At 42.2% G+C, this 20896-nt stretch overlaps 1 protein-coding gene across 1 annotated transcript in view; it reads left to right on the forward strand.

The window, feature by feature from the left end:
* The window catches only part of LOC108543845 (S-adenosyl-L-methionine-dependent tRNA 4-demethylwyosine synthase-like), a 127637-nt gene extending 106958 nt beyond the window's left edge, over positions 1-20679 (forward strand). Inside the window, exon 5 of the mRNA XM_017894650.1 lies at positions 19478-20679. Within this exon, the coding sequence (XP_017750139.1) occupies positions 19478-19699 (222 nt within the window). The 3' untranslated portion in view covers positions 19700-20679. The remainder of the gene's footprint in view (positions 1-19477) is intronic.
* Positions 20680-20896: the final 217 nt, after the last annotated feature.

Here is a 20896-nt window from a genome sequence, read left to right on the forward strand (position 1 = left end):
TCATTCTGTTAATGTGGTATATTACATGGATCCATCCTTGCATTCCAGGGATAAATCCCACCTGTCCGTGGTGTAAAATTCTTTTAATATGCTGCTGAATTTGGCTTGCTGGTGTTTGGAGGATTTTTGCGTCAGTATTCAAAAGTGATACTCATATGCAGTTTTCTTCCAGTACAATCTTTGTTTGGCTTGGTATCAGGATAATGCTGACCTCACTGAATGAGTTGAAAGTATTCTCTCCTCTTAAGTGTTTTGGAAAAGTTTGAGAAACATTGGTGTTAGTTCTCTTTTAAATGTTTCGTAGAATTCACAAGTGAATCCATCAGGTCCAGGGCTGTTCTTTGTAGGGAGATCTTAAATTACTGATTTAATCTCCGTAAGTAGTTATGAGTCTAATCAGATTTTCTATTTCTTTGTAACTTAGTAGATTTCATGTTTCTAGGAATTTGTCTATTTCATCTAGATTATCCATTTGTTGGCGTACCATTGTTTATAGTACAGTCTTACAGTTTTTTTAAATGTAGAATTGGTAGCAAAATCATTTCTGATTTTGGTAATTCGAGTCTTATTTATCTCTTTTTAAAAATTCGTCCAGCTAAAGGTTTGTCAATTTTGTTGATCTTTTAAAAGAACCAGCTTTGGGTTTTGTGGGTTTTTTTTTTTTTTTCCTATTCTCTATTTTGTTGATCTCTGCTCTAATCTCTATTATTTCCTTCTGCTAGCTTTTGGCTCAGTTTGTCCTGTTTTTAGTTCCTGAAGTTTTGAAGTTAGGTTGTTGATTTGAGGTCTTCTTCAGTGTTTATAGCTATAAGCGTTTACCTTAGCATTGCTTTCACTGTGTCCCATACGTTTTGATATGTGGTGGTTTCATTTTCATTAGTCTGTATTTTTTAATTTTCCTTGTGATTTCTTCTGTGATCCATTGGTAATATTTAGGGGTGTGTTGCTTAACCTCTACAAACTTGTGAATTTTTTAGTTTCATTCATTTGTTGATTTTTTTTTTTTTTTTTTTTTTGAGACGGAGTCTTGCTCTGCCACCCAGGCTGGAGTGCTGTGGCCGGCTCTCAGCTCACTGCAAGCTCCGCCTCCCGGGTTCACGCCATTCTCCTGTCTCAGCCTCCCGAGTAGCTGGGACTACAGGCGCCCGCCTCGTCGCCCGGCTAGTTTTTTGTATTTTTTAGTAGAGACGGGGTTTCACCGTATTAGCCAGGATGGTCTCGATCTCCTGACCTCATGATCCGCCCGTCTCGGCCTCCCAAAGTGCTGGGATTACAGGCTTGAGCCACCACGCCCGGCCCATTTGTTGATTTTTAACCTCATCCCATTGTTCTTGGAGAATATGCTTTGTATGATATCTATGTTTTTGAATCTAGGCCTAATTGGTAGCCTAACTTATGGTCTTTCCTGGAAGATGTCCCATGTGTACTTGGGAAGGATGTGTATTCTGTTGTTAGATACAGTGTTCTGTGAGCCTGTTAAATCTAGTTGGTTTATTGTGCTCTTCAAGTGCCCTCCCTCCCTCCTCCTTCCCTCCCTTCCCTCCCTCCCTCCCTTTTTGACAGAGTTTCACTCTTGTTGCCCAGACTGGAGTGCAATGGCGTGATCTCGGCTCACCGCAACCTCCACCTCCCAGGTTCAAGCGATTCTCCTGCCTCAGCCTCCCAAGTAGCTGGGATTACAGGCATGTGCCACCATGCCGAGCTAATTTTGTATTTTTAGTAGAGACGGGTTTGGTCAGGCTGGTCATGTTGGTCAGGCTAGTCTCGAACTCGGGACCTCAGTGATCCACCTGCCTCAGCCTCCCAAAGTGCTGGGATTACAGGTGTAAGCCACCGCACCCGGCCAAGTGCTTTATTTTCTTGCTTATCTTTCTCTGGTTGTTGTATCTATGAATGAGAATGAGGTATTGAGGTCTGTAAGTATTGTTGTAGAATTGTCATTTATCCTTTCAATTATATCAATATCTGCTTTGTATATGTTGATTATCTGTTATGAGGTGCTTACATGTTTATAATAGTTATATGTTCTTGCTCTGTTGAACCTTTTATCAATATGTAATATTTTTCTTTGTTTCATAACCTTTTTGATTCAAAGTCTTGTTTTCTTTGATATTATAGAGCCATTCCTGCTGTCTTTGGGTTACTCTTTGCATGGAATACCTTTTTCCATCCTTTCCCTTTCAATCCACTTGTATCTTTGGGTCCAAAGCAAGTCTATTGTAGATAGCATAGAGTGGGATCATATCTTTTTGTTTATTCTACCAATCTCTGTCTTTGGATGGGAGGGTTTAATTAATATGCATCAAAAGTAATGACTGATATGGAGGGATTTATTTCTGTCATTTTGTTGTTTTTCATATGCCTTACAGCTTTTTTGTCTCTCATTTTCTGAATACTGTCTTCTTTTGTGTTGAGTTGATTCTTTGCAGTGAAACATTTAAATTACCTTTTCATTTCCTTTCATGTAGACTCTGTAGCTATTCTCCTTGTGCTTACAATGGACATTGCATTTAACATTCTAAAGCTTTAATACTCTGATTTTAATTTATACCAGCTTAACTTCAACAGCATACAAAAGCTGTGTTCCTTTATAGTTCTGTCCCTACCCATTTCAGTTTTTGATGTCACAAAATAACACCTTTTGATATATTGTGTGCCCCAAAACATAAACTAATACTTGCCTTTTTTTTTTTTTTTTTTTAATACGTTAGCATGTTAACATAAAAAACAAAACATAGAGGCTGGGCGTGGTGGCTCACATCTAATCCCAGCACTTTGGGAGGCCAAGGTGGGCAGATCACCTGAGGTCAGGAGTTCGAGACCAGCCTGGCTAAATGGCGAAACCCCATCTCTATAAAAGTACAAAAATTGTCTAGGCATTGTGGCAGGCACCTGTAATCCCAGCTACTCAGGAGGCTGAGACACGAGAATTGCTTGAACCTGGGAGGTGGAAGTTGCAGTGAGCTGAGATCGCACCACTACACTCCAGTCTGGGCAACAGAGTGAGACTCCATCTCAAAAAAATAAAAAGAAAAGAAAAGAAAAAACATAGAGTTACAAAACAAAGCTATAACGATCAATTTTATATTTGCCCATATATTTACCTTTACTATCATCTTTACTTCTTCATGTAACTTCAAATTACTGTCTAGTGTCCTTTCATTTCAACCTGCAGGACACCATTTAGCATTTCTTATAGGGCAGGTCTAGTGGAGTAATGAACTCCCTCAGCTTTTGTTTATTTGAAAATGTTTTATTTCTTTCCGCATGTTTTGCCAGCATAGGTTGACTTTTTTTTTCATTTAGCACTTTAAACATATTAGCCTTCTGAACTCCAAAATAACTGATTAGAAATCTTCTATGACCTTATTGAGTATCCCCTGTGTGTGTGACAAGTCAGTGCTCTCTTGCTGCTTTCAGGATTCTCTGTCTTTGACTTTTGACAGTTTGATTATAATGTGTCTTGGTGTGTGTCTTTTTTAGTTCATTATCCTTGGAGTTCCTTGAATTTCTTCAATGTTTATATTTATGCTTTTCATTAAATTTAAGGAAATTTTTGACCATTATTTCTTCACGCATACTCTCTGTCGTCTTCTGTCTCTGTCCTTCTGAGATTGCCACGTGCAGATGTCAGTTCACTTGATAGTGTTCGCGGTCCCTTAATCTCTGTTCACTTTTCTTCTTCTTTTTTTCTTCTCTGTTATTCGGACGTGATCATTTCCATTGTCCTGTTTTCAAGTTCACTAATCCTTCTGCCTGTAGAAATATGCCTTTGAATTCTTCTAATGAATTTTTTCATTTCAGTTTTATACTTTTAGTTCCAGAATTTCTTTTGGTTTCTTTTAGGTTTTCGACGCCTATTGATATTTCTATTTTGTTTATATATCCTTTGCTTGACTTTCCCCACATACTCCTGTGGTTTTTAGAGCATCTTTAAGATGGCTGTTTTACAGTCTGTTTCTAGTGGATCTGCCATCTACCCTTTTACAGGGTCAGTTTCTGTTGGATTTGTAATTTTCTTTTGAATGGGCCATACTTTACTGTTTCTTTGTGTGCCTTGTGATTTTATTGCTGAAAACTGGATATTTGTATCTTATGTGGCCACCATGGGAATCAGATTCTTTGCCTCTCTCGGTGTTTTCTGGAGTTTTGTTTTGTTTTGTTTGATTATCAAAGGCTACCTCTGTGCCAAGGATCAGCCCGAGGTATGAACTTAAGTAAGGTCTTCTCAGGTCTCTTTGAAGACTGCACCTTTCCCTGGGCATCCATGGTGACTATAATTTCCCTATAAATATGTTTATTTTTTAATGTCTTAGTCTTTAGTGTATGTCTCCCAAAGAGGGGAAAGAGAAAAGTGAAAGAGAAGGGATGGGGGAGGCACTGGCCCTTGAAATCCCCAGGAAGTCACTTAAGCCAGACGGGGAGGGGCTTGGCACCATGACTGGCTACTTCTATTCCACCCTTCCATGACAAGACCACAGATCCTTAATATTTTGAAGACAGTGTTCTTATTGCCTATCCTGGCTCTTAGAGGCTGCATGCAAGCTGCTCCCATAACATGTACACAGCTGCCTGCCGTGGGGCTGAGTCGTTGGGGACTGGTAGTGGCTTTGGAGCTAAGAGCGGAGATTGACTGAAAATAACTGCAATTTACTGTCAAGCCTTCTCCTGAATGTTACAAGCCTTCGATAGACTCCAGAGTTCCAAAATAGTTACATCAGACAAATTCTGCCAGTGTAATTTTTGTCTGGGTAGGGTAAAGTATTCCTAGTGCTTTCTACTCCAGCATCTTCCCAGAATCCTCTACCTGGATATTTTTAAAATTTATACTTAGTTGAATTCTTAAGTAAATTCACTTTGCTATTCTCCTTCAGCACAACATAAGGACTTTCCTGTGCTTTTTCCTACAAGTTTCCTTTTTTTCTTGAGACGGAGTCTCACTCTGTCGCCCAGGCTGGAGTGCAGGGGCAGATCTCAGCTCACTGCAAGCTCCGCCTCCCAGGTTTACGCCATTCTCCTGCCTCAGCCTCCCGAGTAGCTGGGACTACAGGCGCCTGCCACCTCACCCGGCTAGTTTTTTGTATTTTTTAGTAGAGACGGGGTTTCACCAGGTTAGCCAGGATGGTCTCGATCTCCTGACCTTGTGATCCACCCGTCTCGGCCTCCCAAAGTGCTGGGATTACAGGCTTGAGCCACCGCGCCCGGCCTCCTACAAGTTTCCTTTTAAACAAGTTGATACTTGTGTGTGTGTTTATTTATTTATTTTTGAGACAGAGTTTCACTCTGGTTGCCCAGGCTAGAGTGCAGTGGTGTGATCTTGGCTCACTGCAACTTCCGCCCCCTGGGTTCAAGCGATTCTCCTGCCTCAGCCTTCCAAGTAGCCAAGATTACAGGTGTACACCACCACACCTGGCTAATTTTGTATTTTTAGTAGAGATGGGGTTTCACTATGTTGGTCAGGCTGGTCTTGAACTCCTGACCTCAAGTGATCCACCCACCTTGGCCTCCCAACATGCTGAGATTACAGGCATGAGCCACCATGCCCAGCCGATACTTGTTTAGGTGTGTCCTTGTAAATACCACTTTCTCAGTTCACCTTTGTTTCTGGCACTCCCAGCTGTTGCTGCTGGTGCGGTTTCCTTCTTACTGAACTCAGTGGTAAACTTAGCCTCCTTTTTTCTCCCCAAAACATCTTTATTGCACTTTCTTGAATAATAGATCATCAGAGCAGAAACTCTAAATCGAAGTATTTCCTGTTTGCACTTTGAAGATATTCCTCTGTTGCCTTCCTACATAATTATTTCATTATCTTCTAGTGTCTTTCATCACCACGAAAAAAATGTCTGGTGTCATTCCTTAGTTTTGGAGTCTGCTGATAAATTCAGCAACCAGTAACATTTATTAAGGTTACTGTAGTAAGCACTACACATGCCGTAATTCATTTAATCCTTACAAAAGTCTGTTGGATCATGCATACTAATTTTTCTCATATTCCAAAGGAGGAAACTGAGGCTTAAAAGAGTACAAGTCTAGCCGGGTGCAGTGGCTCATGCCTGTAATCCCAGCACTTTGGGAGGCTGAGGCGGGTGGATCACCTCAGGTCAGGGGTTCAAGACCAGCCTGGCCAACATGGCAAAACCCCATCTTTACTAAAAATATAAAAATTAGGTGGGCATGGTGGCATGTGCCTGTAATCCTAGCTACTTGGGAGGCTGAGGCAGGAGAATCACTTGAACCCAGGAGGCAGAGGTTGCAGTGAGCCAAAATTGCGCCACTGTACTCCAGCCTGGGCGACAGAGCAAGACTCCGTCTCAAAAAAAAAAAAAGTACAAGTCTTGTCCAGGGGCAAATAGGACACAGCTAGAATTCCCAAGTGTTTCAAAATCCAAAGCCTACTTTGAACAAGTACATTGTACAGACAAGGTAGGGAAGGTGAAATATCCTTTGGAAATAAGAGACAGAGTCCCTGTCCCAGCATAGCCAACAGCAGTCTCCTTGATCTCCATGATCATTAGCTCTGAGAGTCTGGCCATAATTCAGACCCTGTAGATAATTAGGCACTGATCACAGGGACCTCCTTCTTGGAGATATAAAACTTGTAGTCTGTAAAGGCAGGGGAAGAAGAGCTATCACCTCCCCCATACCCTCCTATCTTGGAATAAGAAGGGACTTGCGTATCTCCATTTAGGTTTTGTGCAGTGTTGTCTTAGCAAAACCTAGTGACTGTGGTACATGGGGAACTCACCCTCATCAGAGGCCTGATTGCTCCCAGCAGCAGTTGCTTTTAGAGAAATATCAGAGGAAATTGGCATTTTGGTAACACTGCTCAGAGGATTAGTTCCACTCCAACAAAATTGGAGGTTAATTTTGAAACTTCAGAAAATGAGTTTCCAGATAAACTTTTAGAATTGCACTTGGATATATCGAGAATGTAATCTTATGGTTATAGTTTTGTCTCTCAAAACGGTTCCACAGGCAACTGTTACCATGTGTATCCTACTTATTACCAGTAAACTCAGAAGAGGGTGGCAACAGCTCTCAGCATTCCATCATTGCAGGCGATCTCAACTCTGCCCTTGTGATCTCTTCCTCTTCTTATCCAAAGAAGAAGCTATACAGTTGTAGCTACAACCAGCAAGCACAAATTTCAATAAATCTGGGAAGTTCAAAAGATACCACTGTAATGAAACCACCATTGAAAATTATGACTGCGACAATGAAAGAGATCTCACCTAACCAACTCCATCTTGCTTCTAGCCTCCAAGCTGTCCTTGTTCATTCTTGGGCGTAGACTGAACTAACTTTGGGAGGAACTTAGTTTACAATTTATAGTTTATAGTTTATAATTGTGAACTTAGTTTATAATTTATAGTTTATAATTTAAAACAAAGACATAACAGCCCTTTCCTAAAACAAACCTCCTTCTTGCCTAGGGACCAGATGGCCTCTGTAAGACTAAGAAATTAGCCACACGATTAGAAGTTAGTGTTTAAGAGCCATGCAGCTGGAGGCTACAAGATTCTGACCCTCCCTAAACTGCCCCTAAGATCAGCGCTTGAGAAATTTTGCAGACCTTGCTGATGGATCAGCCAGCACCACCCTGCTCAATAAACTGGCTCATCTGATCTTGTGGCCCTCACCCAGGAACTGACTCAGCTCAAGAGGACATCATCAGTTCCCTGTGATTTCATCTCTGACCAATCAGCACTCCTGGCTCACTGGCTTCCCCCCACCCACCAAGTTGTCCTTAAAAACTCTGCTCCCTGAATGCTCAGGGACACCGATTTGAGTAATCGTAAAACTCCAGCCTCCCGAATAGCTGGCTCTTTGTGAATTACTGTTTCTCCATTGCAACCTGTCTTGATAAATTGGCTCTGTCTAGGCAGTGGGCAAGGTGAACCCACTGGGCAGTTACAGTAACACTCTTTTTTTGTAGTCTAAAAGTCACCCCTCAGTATTCCAAAATCACTTCTCCCTCAGACTACCCCTGGACTTCCTCTGCTCCCGTGCAGTTAACATTAACTTTGAGTTGTGAGAAGGTCCGGCAGCCGCTCTTCTTTCCTTTCACCAGTACTTCCCCTGCTGTTTGGCTTGTAAGTGTGATTGTATGTTTGGAAGACCCATCTAGAAAATAGTAATTGACACTAAGATCACATAAAAGCCCTTGAGTGTAGAAATGAAAATAATATGAATGATTCGTTTTGCATTAGTGTTCTTTTTTATTTTTGTTTTATTCCATTTTGTCTATTATATATGGCCTTTGAAATCTGATTGTGCAGATAGATGAATTTTACCCAAAAAAAGGGCTGACCTTGCCCACAGCTTTTAGGAGGTAATATCTAAGCCCTTGGAATGTCCTGCCTGATACGAGTACCTTTGTTTATTTATAGGCCTTGGGCCACACCAGATCCTTTTTTTTTGTTTTTTTTTGTTTGTTTGTGTTTTGTTTTGTTGTTGTTGTTGTTGTTGTTGTTGTTTTTGAGATGGCGTCTCACTCTGTTGCCCATGCTGGAGTGCAGTGGCATGATCTCTGCTCACAGCAACCTCTGCCTCCCAGGTTCAAGCGATTCTCCTGCCTCAGCCTCGTAAGTAGCTGGGATTACAGGTGTGCACCACCACACCCAGCTAATTTTTGTATTTGTAGTAGAGACGGGGTTTCACCATGTTGGCCAGGCTGGTCTCAAACTCCTGACCTCAGGTGATCTTCCCACGTCAGCTGCCCAAAGTGCTGGGATTACAGGCATGAGCCACCATGCCCAGCCCCCACACCAGATATTCTCTGCCAACCAAATGATTTCATATGGTTGGGGCTTTGGGCCATGCAGTTATTGGCTCATCCTCTGGAGGGGCTGGAAATTAAGGTCAGACATGTGCCAATCAACCGTGTCTAGGTGACTGAGCCACAGTAAAATCTTTGGACACCAAGACTCAGGTGCATTTCCAAGGTTGGCAGCACTCCATGCATATCATCACACATCCCTGCTGGAAGAAGTTAGCTCTGTCTATAACCCCTCTGCAGTAGGACAACTGGAAGTTCCAAGCATGGAATTCTCCTAGACTCGGTCCCACGTGCCTGTTCCCTCGGTTAGCATTAATGTGTGTCCTTATGCTATAATAAAACATACATGAACAGCTTTCAGAGAGTTCTGTGGGTCCTTCTAGCTAACCGTTAAATCTGGAGGTGGTCTTGGGGGCCCCTGAACTTTGCACTGGTGTATGTGTTTTCCCATCCTTGTTTCACCATTTCTCATTCTTAACTGCAATATGGGAGTAGCTCTGTTTTATGGAGTGATTGTGATGGCTAAATGAAGTGAAGTATAAAAAGCATCTAGAATTGTGCCTTGCCTATAGCCGTGTATTAGTCTGTTCTCACGCTGCTGATAAAGACATACCCCAGACTGGGTAATTTATAAGAAAAAAGAGGTTGAATGGACTCACAGTTCACGTGGCTGGGGTGCCGTCACATTCATGGCGGAAGGTGAAAGGCACGTCTCACGTGGCGGCAGACAAGAGAAGAGAACTTGTGCAGGGAAACTCCCCTTCATAAAACCATCAGATCTTGTGAGATTTATTCACTGTCTCGAGAATAGCACAGGAAAGGCCCACCCTCATGATTCAATTACCTCCCACCCGGTCCCTCCTACAACACATGGGAATGGTGGGAACTACAATTCAAGATGAGATTTGGGTGGGGACAGAGCCAAACCATATCAAGCAGTTTCTTAGTAAAGGCTTTTTCGTAAAGGTTCTGACTATTTGCTTTTAAATAAAGAATGGTATAGTGTTACATGGAGGAATAGTCACACAAACTGCCTCCAATGTTGATGCTAATAAATAGCTCGTGGGGTGCTTTTGTTCAGCTCAGATATAGGATTTCCTTCTTATTTCAACTCTTGAATGTGTAGAACTGAGACCTTTGTATGATTAGAACTTTTTCAGTGACTCTGCAGTATTTATAACAAAAGCTGGAACAACTTTCAGCAGAACCTGGTTTGAGACAGTGGCTGGGAGCCAGCCGAATGATACAAATTTTTTGTTTGTGACATTTTGAGTTTGAGGTGACTGGATCTCCCATATAGATGAGTCTATGGAGAAGTTACAAGGGAAACTGATGGGTTCTTCATCTGCAACCTGTTGCCTGTAACTGTTAGGAACTAATTCATGTAATGGGAGGAGAATATCCTTCACTGTGGCAGTTTTATTTTTTTAGTTATTATTTTCTGAGAAGAGATGGAAGCTTGTAAATAAAATCAAACAGATCAAAGGCAGAGCACACTGATGAGAGGTCTGCATAAAAAGCTTTTGGCCCCCCTTGTTTGCCTAAGGCCTCTCTTGTGCTGTACTTGAGTAGAGAAATAATTAGCAGACAGTACGCTTCTCAGTGCGCTCTTTGTTTAGACTGAATGGCAAGAGAAGTTGAAGTACCTTAAGAATTTGGAATATAGGCTCGGTATGGTGGCTGATGCCTGTAATCCTAGCACTTTGGGAGGCCGAGGTTGGCGGATCACCTGAGGTCAGGAGTTCGAGACCAGCCAAGCCAACATGGCGAAACCCCATCTCTACTAAAAATGCAAAAATTAGCTGGGCTTGGTGGTGCGTGCCTGTAATCCCAGCTACTCCAGAGGCTGAGACAGGAGAATCTCTTGAACCTGGGAGGAAGAGGTTGCAGTGAGCTGAGGTTGTGCCACTGCACTGTAGCCTGGACAACAGAGTGAGACTCTGTCCCCCTCACCCCCCCAAAAAGAAAAAAAGAATTTGGAATATACACTGTTTTCTGTAAGTTTTAGATAAGTTAAACAAAGGGAGTTAACTTAAAGATATTGCATACAAATAAGTCCAGGGGTAAAACAAAATAAAACCAACTCTCAGCCAGGTGAGGTGACTCACATCTGTATTCCCAGCACTTTAAGAGGCTGAAGTAAGAGAATTGCTTGACCCCTGGAGTTCAAAACCATCCTGGGCTGCATAACAAGACTGTCTCTCTACAAAACATTAATGAATTAGCTGGATATGGTGTCATGCACCTGTAGTCCCAGCTGTTCCAGAGACTGAGGAGGGAGGATCCTTGAGCCCAAGAAGTTGAGGCTGTAGTGAGCTATGGTTGCACCACTGCACTCCAGTCTGGGCAACAGAGGAAGACCATGTCTCTAAAACAAAACAAAACAAAACGAAACAAAACAAAAATCCTCTCTTTGCAGTTTCCTTGAGAAATATTTGAAAGACATGACTATTAGTTCTGTCATTTTCCAGTTTGAAGGCTACCAGTAGCATGGGATCATGTAATGGCCATGTCTCTTTAACACCCTCCAATTTGAATCTTGGCCCTTCTACTTCCTGAGGATATGGCCTAAGCACATCTATCACTTAGCTTTTTTTGGACTTTTGCTCTCATTCTAAAGATAGGAATGTAACTACAACATGTTTGTTATGTGGATTACACAAGATAGAGAACCAAACATAGCACCTAGTACCCAGTAGGACACTTCACAAGGATTCGTCACTACTGTTTGCCTGCTAGTCCTCTCCTTTCCTCTGCCCTACATTTTTTGGCTGAGGTTGTTGATGTGCTTTTTCCTTTCTTGGATGGATACAGTCACCACTATTTTAAACCTTATTTTAGTTTTGTCAAAATTCTATGTAGACAGTTTAAAAGTCCAAGTTTATTAAAACAAAACAAAAAACAGCAGTTCCTCGTACCCTCCTCAAACACAAACACACCTCCATTTCCCCCTCTCAAGCAACAACCACTTTCAGATTTTCTAGGTGATTCATTTGGTATTTATCTCCATATCTCTAAATAGCATACATAGCTGCTCACTCCTGCACCCCCAATTCACCATTTTGCTTATTATCTTTTTTTTTTTTTTTTTGAGGCAGAGTCTCGCTCTGTCCCCCAGGCTGGAGTACAGTGGTGCGATCTCAGCTCACTGCAACCTCTGCCTCCTAGGTTCAACCAGTTCTCCTGCTTCAGCCTCCTGAGTAGCTGGGACTACAGGAGCCCACCACCACACCCGGCCAGTTTTTATATTTTTAGTAGTGACGGTGTTTCACCTTGTTGGCCAGGCTGTTCTTGAACTCCTGACCTCAAATGATCCACCCACCTCAGCCTCCCAAAGTGCTGCAATTACAGGTGTGAGCCACCATGCCTGGCCGCTTATTATCTCTTTACTGTGTACCATGGAAGATGAGGCTCGAGCTTGCTTCTACGTCCTCCTGGAACATCCTTTCCCATTCTCCTACCCTCCTGTCATACACATACCAGTTTTTTATTTAGATGATTGGTTTTTGCTTTATTATAACCATGTGAACACTGTTCACAGCCAAGCCATGCCATCTCCTGCAATTGCTATTTGTTTCCAGCGCCACCTTTGGTTAACTTTTATTATTTTCTTCATCTAGATTTCTGTGTTCTTTTGCTAACAGCTCTCTGCCATCTCAAATATATTGCCTCTCAGACTTTCAGATTTGTTGGATTTGCTATCAGGTTCCTCTTTTTGAAGAAGTCTCTGCAGGGACACTTTCTTATCCACCTACCTTGGACAGTTCACTTTCTACCACCTAGTTCACAGCTGTTTTCCTGGGATCACCAGCTCTGTCTTGAGTGAAAAGTTTCTGGGATCCCATGTTTCCTAAAGTTACTCCTTCATTTACAGGAAGTGCAACTTCTAGGAGATTCCTAAGAAACTGGTATGTAAAAAGTACAACTTTTCGAGACCTTAAATGTCTAAACGTGTTTTCATTCTCCCTACACACTTGATTTGGATATAGAATTCTTGGCTGGAAACTATTCCCCCTTTGAGGTTGGACCTACTGTCTTTCAGCTTTCCTTGCAGTAATTGAGAACTCAAAAGGCATTCAGATTCTTAATCCTCTGTGTATGACCATGTGTTTCTCATTAGATTTTTCTCTTTGTCTCCATTGTTTTGAAATTTCACTGTAATGTGCTTCAGACAGTGTGTCTGGTTTTATCCATTGTAGACACCTTTAATGTGGAAACTCATGTCCTTCACTTCTTAACATTTCCAGAATTATTTCAATGAATATATCCTCTCTTCTATTTTTTTTTTTTTCTCCTTTCTGTCTAGAACTACTAAAAGAAAAGTTTTAAATTGGGTCTTATGAACTAGTTCTTTAATATTTAAAAAAAAAAAAAAAAAATCTTTTCTGCCAGGTGCAGTGGCTCACGCCTATAATCCCAGCACTTTGGGAGGCCAAGGCAGGTGAATCACCTGAGGTTGGGGGTTCAAGACCACCCTGGCCAACATGGTGAAACCCCGTCTCCACTAAAAATACAAAAAATTAGCCAGGCGTGGTGGCACATGCCTGTAGTCTCAGCTACCCTGGAAGCTGAGGCAGGAGAATCTCTTGTACCTGGGATGCAGAGGTTGCAGTGAGCTGACATCACGCCATCGCACTCCAGCCTGGGTGACAGAGTGAGACTCTATCTTAAAAAACATAATAAAAATAAAAATTAAATTAGAACACCTTTTCTTTCCTATGTTCTATCTTTCTGTCTTTTTTGCTCTACACTCTAGAAAATGTTCTTAATTTTGTTTCTTAACTTTCTTGTGAGTCCTTCATTTATGCTCCCATATTTTAAAATCTAAAGTCTTTTAAAAATTATTTTAATGTTCCTTTTATAGCATAGTTTTAAAATGAATGCAGTATTTTCTTTCATTTCTTTAAGGATATTAATAATAGTTGTTTCAGTTTAGTTGGTTTTTGTTTGTGTCATTTTCTCCCTGCGTAGGCTCAGTTTATGTTTTCTTTTGTTTGTTTGTTTATTTAGTTTTTGAGACAGAGTTTTTCTCTGTCACCCAAGGTAGAGTGCAATCGCAAGATCTCGGCTCACTGCAACCTCCACCTCCTGGGTTCAAGTGATTCTCCTGCCTCAGCCTCCCGAGTAGCTGGGATTACAGGCGCCTGCCACCACACTTGGCTTATTTTTGTATTTTTAGTAGAGACGGGGTTTCATCGTGTTGGCCAGGCTGGTCTCGAATTCCTGACCTCAGGTGATCTGCCCGCCTAGGCCTCCCAATGTGCTGGGATAACAGGCGTGAGCCACTGCGCTCGGCCTCTTTTTCTTTTTATCCCTCTATCATGTTAGAAGTTTTTCTGAGGTGGCTGATGGTCATTGGTTATATGCTTGTATTTGAGAGTGGGAGACTAAAGACCAGCCTGGCCAACATGGCGAAACCCCATCTCTTCAAAAAATACAAAAATTAGCCGGACATGGTGGTGCATGCCTGTAATCCCAGCTACTCGGGAGGCTAAGGCAGGAGAATCGCTCGAACCAGAGAGGTGGAGGTTGCAGTGAAGCCGAGATTGCGCCATTGCACTCCAGCCTGGGCAACAGACAGAGACTCAATCTCAAAAATAAATAAATAAAAATAATAATAAATAAAGAGCACCCCAAGATAGGGCTTGACTCTATCTTGGAGTGATCTACCGGATCATTTCCTTAGGGAATCCCAACCTCAGTATCTTGCAATCTGTCTTCTTGGGCTGGTCAGTAGGGTCTTGTCATTTTCTACAGCTTGCAGTGGTCCCTGGTGGTCCAGAAACAGGAAAGGGAATAGTTTTATTATGGCAGCCCTGCCCTCAGCTATACCTGCTGTCCCACAGACCATAGATCCTTTCTGAATTGTCTTCTGAGAAGAAACCTCCGAGCATCTGTCAGGGCATGGAGTGGGTAGGTGCTCAGCTGTGAATATGTGCAAGGGGGTCAGGAACTTGAGATTCTAATCATGTCTTAAACTGAATATAAACCTGCCTTTGGGTTTTTGGTGGGGAGTGGATTTGGTACCTCCTCAATCCATGCTTCCTATTGGGGCGACTGTTGCAGCCAGTTTCTGAGCCTTTGAGGAATTCTAAAGCATAAATTGGGCTGAATCTTGGATTTCTCTATTTGCTAGCTTAGGATTCAGCTCTCTTGGGTCTGCTAAACCAGTTTGCTCACCAATCATCTTTTTAGCTTCTAAAAGTCCAATACTGTTTTCTCCTCTCCCAATAGCTTTATTTTTTTATTACATATCTTGTTAAAATGTTCTTACTATCATTTTAGTGGGATTTCAAGAGGAAGTGATAGCAAATGCATGCATTTAATCTACCATCTTTAATGGAATCTTTTTAAACATTTACACTAACAGAGAACCTATGCTGTTATTATTGCTTAGTGAAATTCTCACTTTGTGAAAGATGAGAACATAAGGAGAACAAGGCCCTTTGTACAGCAGTTTGGTTCTCGCAGAGAGTGGGAGCCTGCAGTGCCTCATCTAGCCAGCAAGGCCACAGACCCTTAGCAGCCTGGCTTTATTAAGTCAGGCCTGTACCTTATTGGGCTCGTGTGTTTTTAAGATCATCTATGACCTTTTGAGTTTATTTGTAATTCTGCATAGATTCCGTTCTTCCCTTACTGTTGGATTTGAGAGATTCTTTTAGCAGGGTGACCTCGTGTCTCAGGATACTTAACCTTGGATTTTACAGTTTGGGGTTTCATGCCTCTATTCATGCAGCTGTCTCTCAGCACTGTTTGTGTGTCAATCATACCAAATTTTGCTTTTTCAGCTTCTGCCTTTTACATGGAACACTTTTTTTCTGAGCTGTGATTATTCAGTATGATTCGTCTCAGATTGCCCCTGAGAGGAGGCACATGTGGTTCAGTTTTGTCTTTTGGGTCTAGTGGCTCCGTTCATTTCAGAATAACTTACTCTTAAGGACTGAATATTTGTGCCCCCCTCCCCTCCCAGATTCATAGGTTGAGGTCCTATCTCCCAGTGCGGCTGTATTTGGAGATGGGGTTTCAAAGGAAGCAACTGGGATTAAATGAAGTTATAAGGGTAAGCCCTGATCTGATAGGATCAGTGTCTTTATAAGAAGAGACATCATGGCTGGGTGCCGTGGCTCACCCCTGTGATCCTAGCATTTTGGGAAATCAAGGTGGGAGGATCACTTGAGGCCAGGAGTTCAAGAGCAGCCTGGGCAAAATAGTTAGACCCTTTCTCTACAGAAAATTTTAAAATTAGCTGGGCATGGTGACATGTACCTGTAGTCTCAGCTACTCAGGAGGCTGAGGTGGGAGGATGGCTTGAGCCCACACGATTGAGGCTGCAGTGTGCTATAGTTGCACCACTGCGCTCCAGCCTAGGTGTTAGAGTAAGAACCTATCTCTTTAAAAAAAAAAAAAAAAAAAGGAAGAAGAAGAAGAGACATGAGAAGGCTCAAGTCACTTGCTCACTCACTTTCCATGTACATGTACCAAGGAAAGGCCATGTGGGACAGAGCAAGAAGGCAGCCGCCTGCAAAGACAGGAAGAGAGCCCTCACCAGAAACTGAGTTAGCCAGAACCTTGGAATTCCAGCCTCCAGAACTGTGAGAAAAGAATTTTCTGTTGTTTCAGCCACCCACACTATGGCATTTTGTTACAGCAGCCTGAGCTAATACTCCTGCTTTGTCCTGCATTTACCTGGTCTTCCAGTTAGTTTTTTTAGCCTTTGGGAATCAGGGCAGTAAGTTGTCAGATTTTAGCTTACAGTTGTCCTACCTGTGCAACTGAGATTTCTTCCGTTTTAAACCAGAGTAGAGTTTTAGAGTCAAAAGAAACCAGATTTTTTAGTACAGAAGTTTTCAAACTGCATTTTGAAAGTCAGGAGGTTGGTTTTGTGAGTTGCAGCCAGCAGTATGAAATGCATTGCCTGCAGTTTTGTGAAAGTTGTATTCCCAGCTTGTGTGTGTATATTTGCATGTACTAGATCGAGATATAAAGTATATTTTTGACTGTAGGTATGGTTAAAAAAAAATTGTCTATTGTATTGCGCAAACTAATCCTTTACTCTCTCTTAGAACACCCATGGCAAATGATCATGTTAGAGTTTGAGGGTGAAGGAGCATCAGGATTATGAACCAGAGGGGTCAGACTTCAGACCTAGAAATTGAAACACCAAAGGGACACAAATAGGGAAGAAGAGAGTATGGTCATCTCTTTCTTTCAGCAAGCAACACTGGGATCCCCCAAAAGACTCCTCTACAGGGCCAAGCTTGTGTGATTTATCACACATGTCCCTGTATTCCCCAAGTGCCTTGTATATAACCTCACTCACTATACATGCTATGTTGTATTATAATTATTTTTGAAATGTATGTGACTAGGCCAAGTCCATAGTTGGCCCAGTTGGCCCATGTTGATGGATGGATCATCATTTTTGGCCTCATTTGACTGCCATATATGTTGAATTACATGTTAATGTCATGTCAGTCACCCCAGGCTTGGTCAAGGGTGAGTGTCTTGCCTCTGTCATGAATACACAGTGAAGCATTCCCTTCCATTCTACGGGGCCAATAGCAGCAAAATCCCATCATGTCTCAAGATGTCAGTGGAAGGGGTGGAATTTTGATTCTTTCTATGCTCTTCTTAGCTTTGTTAAGAGGTGAGGAAGAAGGGCTGGGCCCTCGCATGTCCTGGGTGACGGCGTATGTTGTTAAGTTCATATGTTCACAGAGCCAGCAGGCGTGGTGGGGTGGAATGCAGGAGGAAACTGCAGGGGCCATTATAGTGTCTGTGGACATTCAGGACAGTGAGGTCCTGTGGCCGGAAAACCGACAGAAACTGTCTAACACGGAAACTATCTCACTGCAACCGAACGAACAGGATTTAGGAAGACTTCCCAGAGCAAAGGATGAAGGACATGTGAGTTAGAGGGGACAGCGTGGGTGTCACCTGAGAGGGCCACAGCTCATGAAGAGATGGAGATTTGATACTCAGACTTTACATTCAGGATCATGGGCATCATTTCTGCTGTCGGCACAGTCTCAGGCCATCTGTGGGAAGTTGAGAGAAGCCACAGCTGGAATCAGAAAGTCAGTCGGCTGGAAGACGGTGGCTGCGGCCCAGAGGAAGGGCCTGCGTGACCAAGTCACGCCACTGGCAGCAGAAGTGCTGCCCAGGGAGAATCGATGGAGGTGTGAGGGGCCAGGGAAAAGGTCACCTTTGACTCTGCAATTTTTGAGGCTCAGTGCCTGGGAATGACAGTGATTGCTTCCACAACAGTAGACAGCACTTCAGGGACAGTCTGTCTCGGGAGAGAAAATGATGGTGAGATATAAATTTTACATCTTGGGTTGCAGAGTTCACAGAGCCCTTGAGGCATCATTTCCAAGAATGGTCTTATTACAAGAAAACTTCTAATTCTTAGAGTAATTAAACTTTACCACGTATTCAGCATTTTCCCCCTAGAAAGCTCTTAGCTAGTGGGTAAAAAATCAGATGTCATTTAAATTCAGCATATTTTAATATTCTAAATTTTAATATTTTCAATTTTTTTTTTCTTTTTTTTGTGGCTAGAACAGGAAATTGTTCCTTAGTTCATTTAGTTAGTTGGAGTTTTTTTATTTTTATTTTTGAGACGAAGTTTCACTCTTGTCACTGAGGCTAGAGTGCAGTGGCATGGTCTTGACTCACTGCAACCTCCACCTCCCGGGTTCAAGCGATTCTCCTGCCTCAGCCTCCCAAGTAGCTGGGATTATAGGCACACACCACGATGCCCGGCTAAGTTTTGTATCTTTAGTAGAGATGGGATTTTACCATGTTGGCCAGGCTAGTCTTGAACTCCTGACCTCAGGTGATCCACCCGCCTCGGCCTTTCAAAGTGCTAGGATGACAAGCGTGAGCCACCGTGCCCGGCCGTTAGTCGGAGTTTTTTAAAAGACAGTGGCATGACAAGTACTTGTCTGTTTTTGAGTCAGGTGTCAGCGTATTAGTTAATACATTTACACAAATGAATGCCAAACAAATGCTTTGAATTAAAAGCCTTCACAGTTCAATTAGTATTCCTTACGAGCCTCTTCAACTTTGTTTTCTTCATTCCAGGTCATTATTTCACCGTGACTTTTGAGAAGCAATTTTCTTAAAAGAGTACAAATTGGATTATCCTCTCTTACTGAACTGAAGTTCTTCAGGCTTTCCACTAATGAGATATCGTATCCACGTTAGGCCAGAAAAGCTAGTTTGAGTCATTTAGTTAGCATTTTTGAATTAGAAGTTATTGATAAAACCTTCACTAATAACTCAAGCCAAGTTGAGTCTAAAAAGGATTCCACAAGGTGCTGTTAACACAGCCTTGAAAATTTGTAACCGATCATAAGGGGCAACAGCAGGAATTAGAACGAGTTTGAATTAGCCACGTGGTAACACCGAAACATTTAACCCTGTGTCAGCGTGACTGCTCGAGATAAACTTGACTTGTCTTCAGGGCCCAGCAAGACTGCAGGCCCAAGGTAAAGGAAGCTCTCCTGTGGTTGTAGCGCATCTTGCTTTGATAGGAAGTCATGTCTGGACCATGAAAGAGGTTTTTTTGTGTTTGTTTTTGTTGTTTTTGATGTGATAGAAAAGATCAGACTTGTTCATGATTTTAAAAGCGTTCTTTTTTTTCCTAGGGATGTTTTACTTCTGACTTGACTTGACACATTTTTTTCTTTCCAGTTTAAAATTGGTGGTGAATGGTGGACGTGGATCGATTATAACCGCTTCCAGGAGCTCATCCAGGAATATGAAGATAGTGGTGGATCAAAAACGTTCAGCGCAAAGGATTATATGGCCAGAACTCCTCACTGGGCATTATTTGGTGCCAATGAAAGAGGCTTTGATCCCAAGGACACAAGACATCAGAGAAAGAACAAATCAAAGGCTATTTCTGGATGTTGAGATTATCTGGTTTCAAGGTACTGAAGGACAAAAACTTGGATGGCCTCAAAAGTTTCTTGAACACCACTGTGATTCTTCCAAGGACGAATTACATAAATTATACTTTCATACAAAGGAGATGATAAGGCAGTAAACACCGGGACACGGGGAACAGCATCCACACTCAGGGCCTGGGCCACAGCCCCGATGTTTCTTTTCAGAACTCAGCCCCTTTCCTGATTTTACTTCTAAGAGGAAAATTATTTTGGGGGAGGAACTACACAGTCATTATTAGAATTTAACTGATAGTTTTGTATTATAACTTGTAAGACCTACCAGAATGCCAGTCCCGAGAGTGTCAGACAAGGTAGAAATCTCTGGGCTTCTTCCTCTTACTGGGCCCTTGGATTTCACGGAGCAGCCACTTAGCATTGAATTGCACTACCCTGAGCTAACCGTGTCTGCGCCTTCTAAGATAAGAGCTTGATCCCTTTCCTCTATCTTAAGACAACACCTCCTGAAAAGAATCGAAGTTGTCACAACTCTCAATTATTTTTAAATACTGCATAGTTTTGAGTTTTGGCTTATTACCAACCCTTCACAAAATTGCATCGGATCTGAAACTGCTAGATCTCAACTCATTCCCATGTAAATTACCGCAGACCGCAGGGCTGCAGCGGAGTGAAGTGTCTGCTGTAAGAGGAGTGGCCATGTGAGGGCAGGGGGTCATTAGTCTCACAAACACACTTTGGACTAAAGAGGATCATTTGTTTTTGTTTAGGAAGTCACTGTCCGGGCCTCGTATCACGACCAGATGGCGGGTCTCCGTCGTCTTTCGCTCCTGTGGCCCTCGCTGCTTTGCACAATCTGTTCTTTCAGGTTCAGCCGTTTTCAAGTTGGAAGGATCATAAATACTCAAAATTGTTTTCAAGTTAGCAAGGTCTTTTAACAGTCTTTTATGCAAAAAATCGAATTAGTAAAATAATCTTTTGTAAAGACTTACAGCATGAGTTTTCTTTTTTTAAATTTTTATTCTAATTTTTGTGGGTACATAGTAGGTGCATATATTTATGGGGTACATGAGATGTTTTCATACAAGCATGCAATGAGTAATAAGCACATCGTGGAGAATGGGGTCTCCATCCCCGCAAGCATTTATCCTTTGTTCGAAAACCAATCCAATTATACGCTTTTAGTTCTTTTATTTATTTATTTATT

Source organism: Rhinopithecus bieti, unplaced genomic scaffold (genome assembly GCF_001698545.2).
Source record: "Rhinopithecus bieti isolate Rb0 unplaced genomic scaffold, ASM169854v2 scaffold_24996, whole genome shotgun sequence".
NCBI classification, from domain to species: domain Eukaryota; kingdom Metazoa; phylum Chordata; class Mammalia; order Primates; family Cercopithecidae; genus Rhinopithecus; species Rhinopithecus bieti.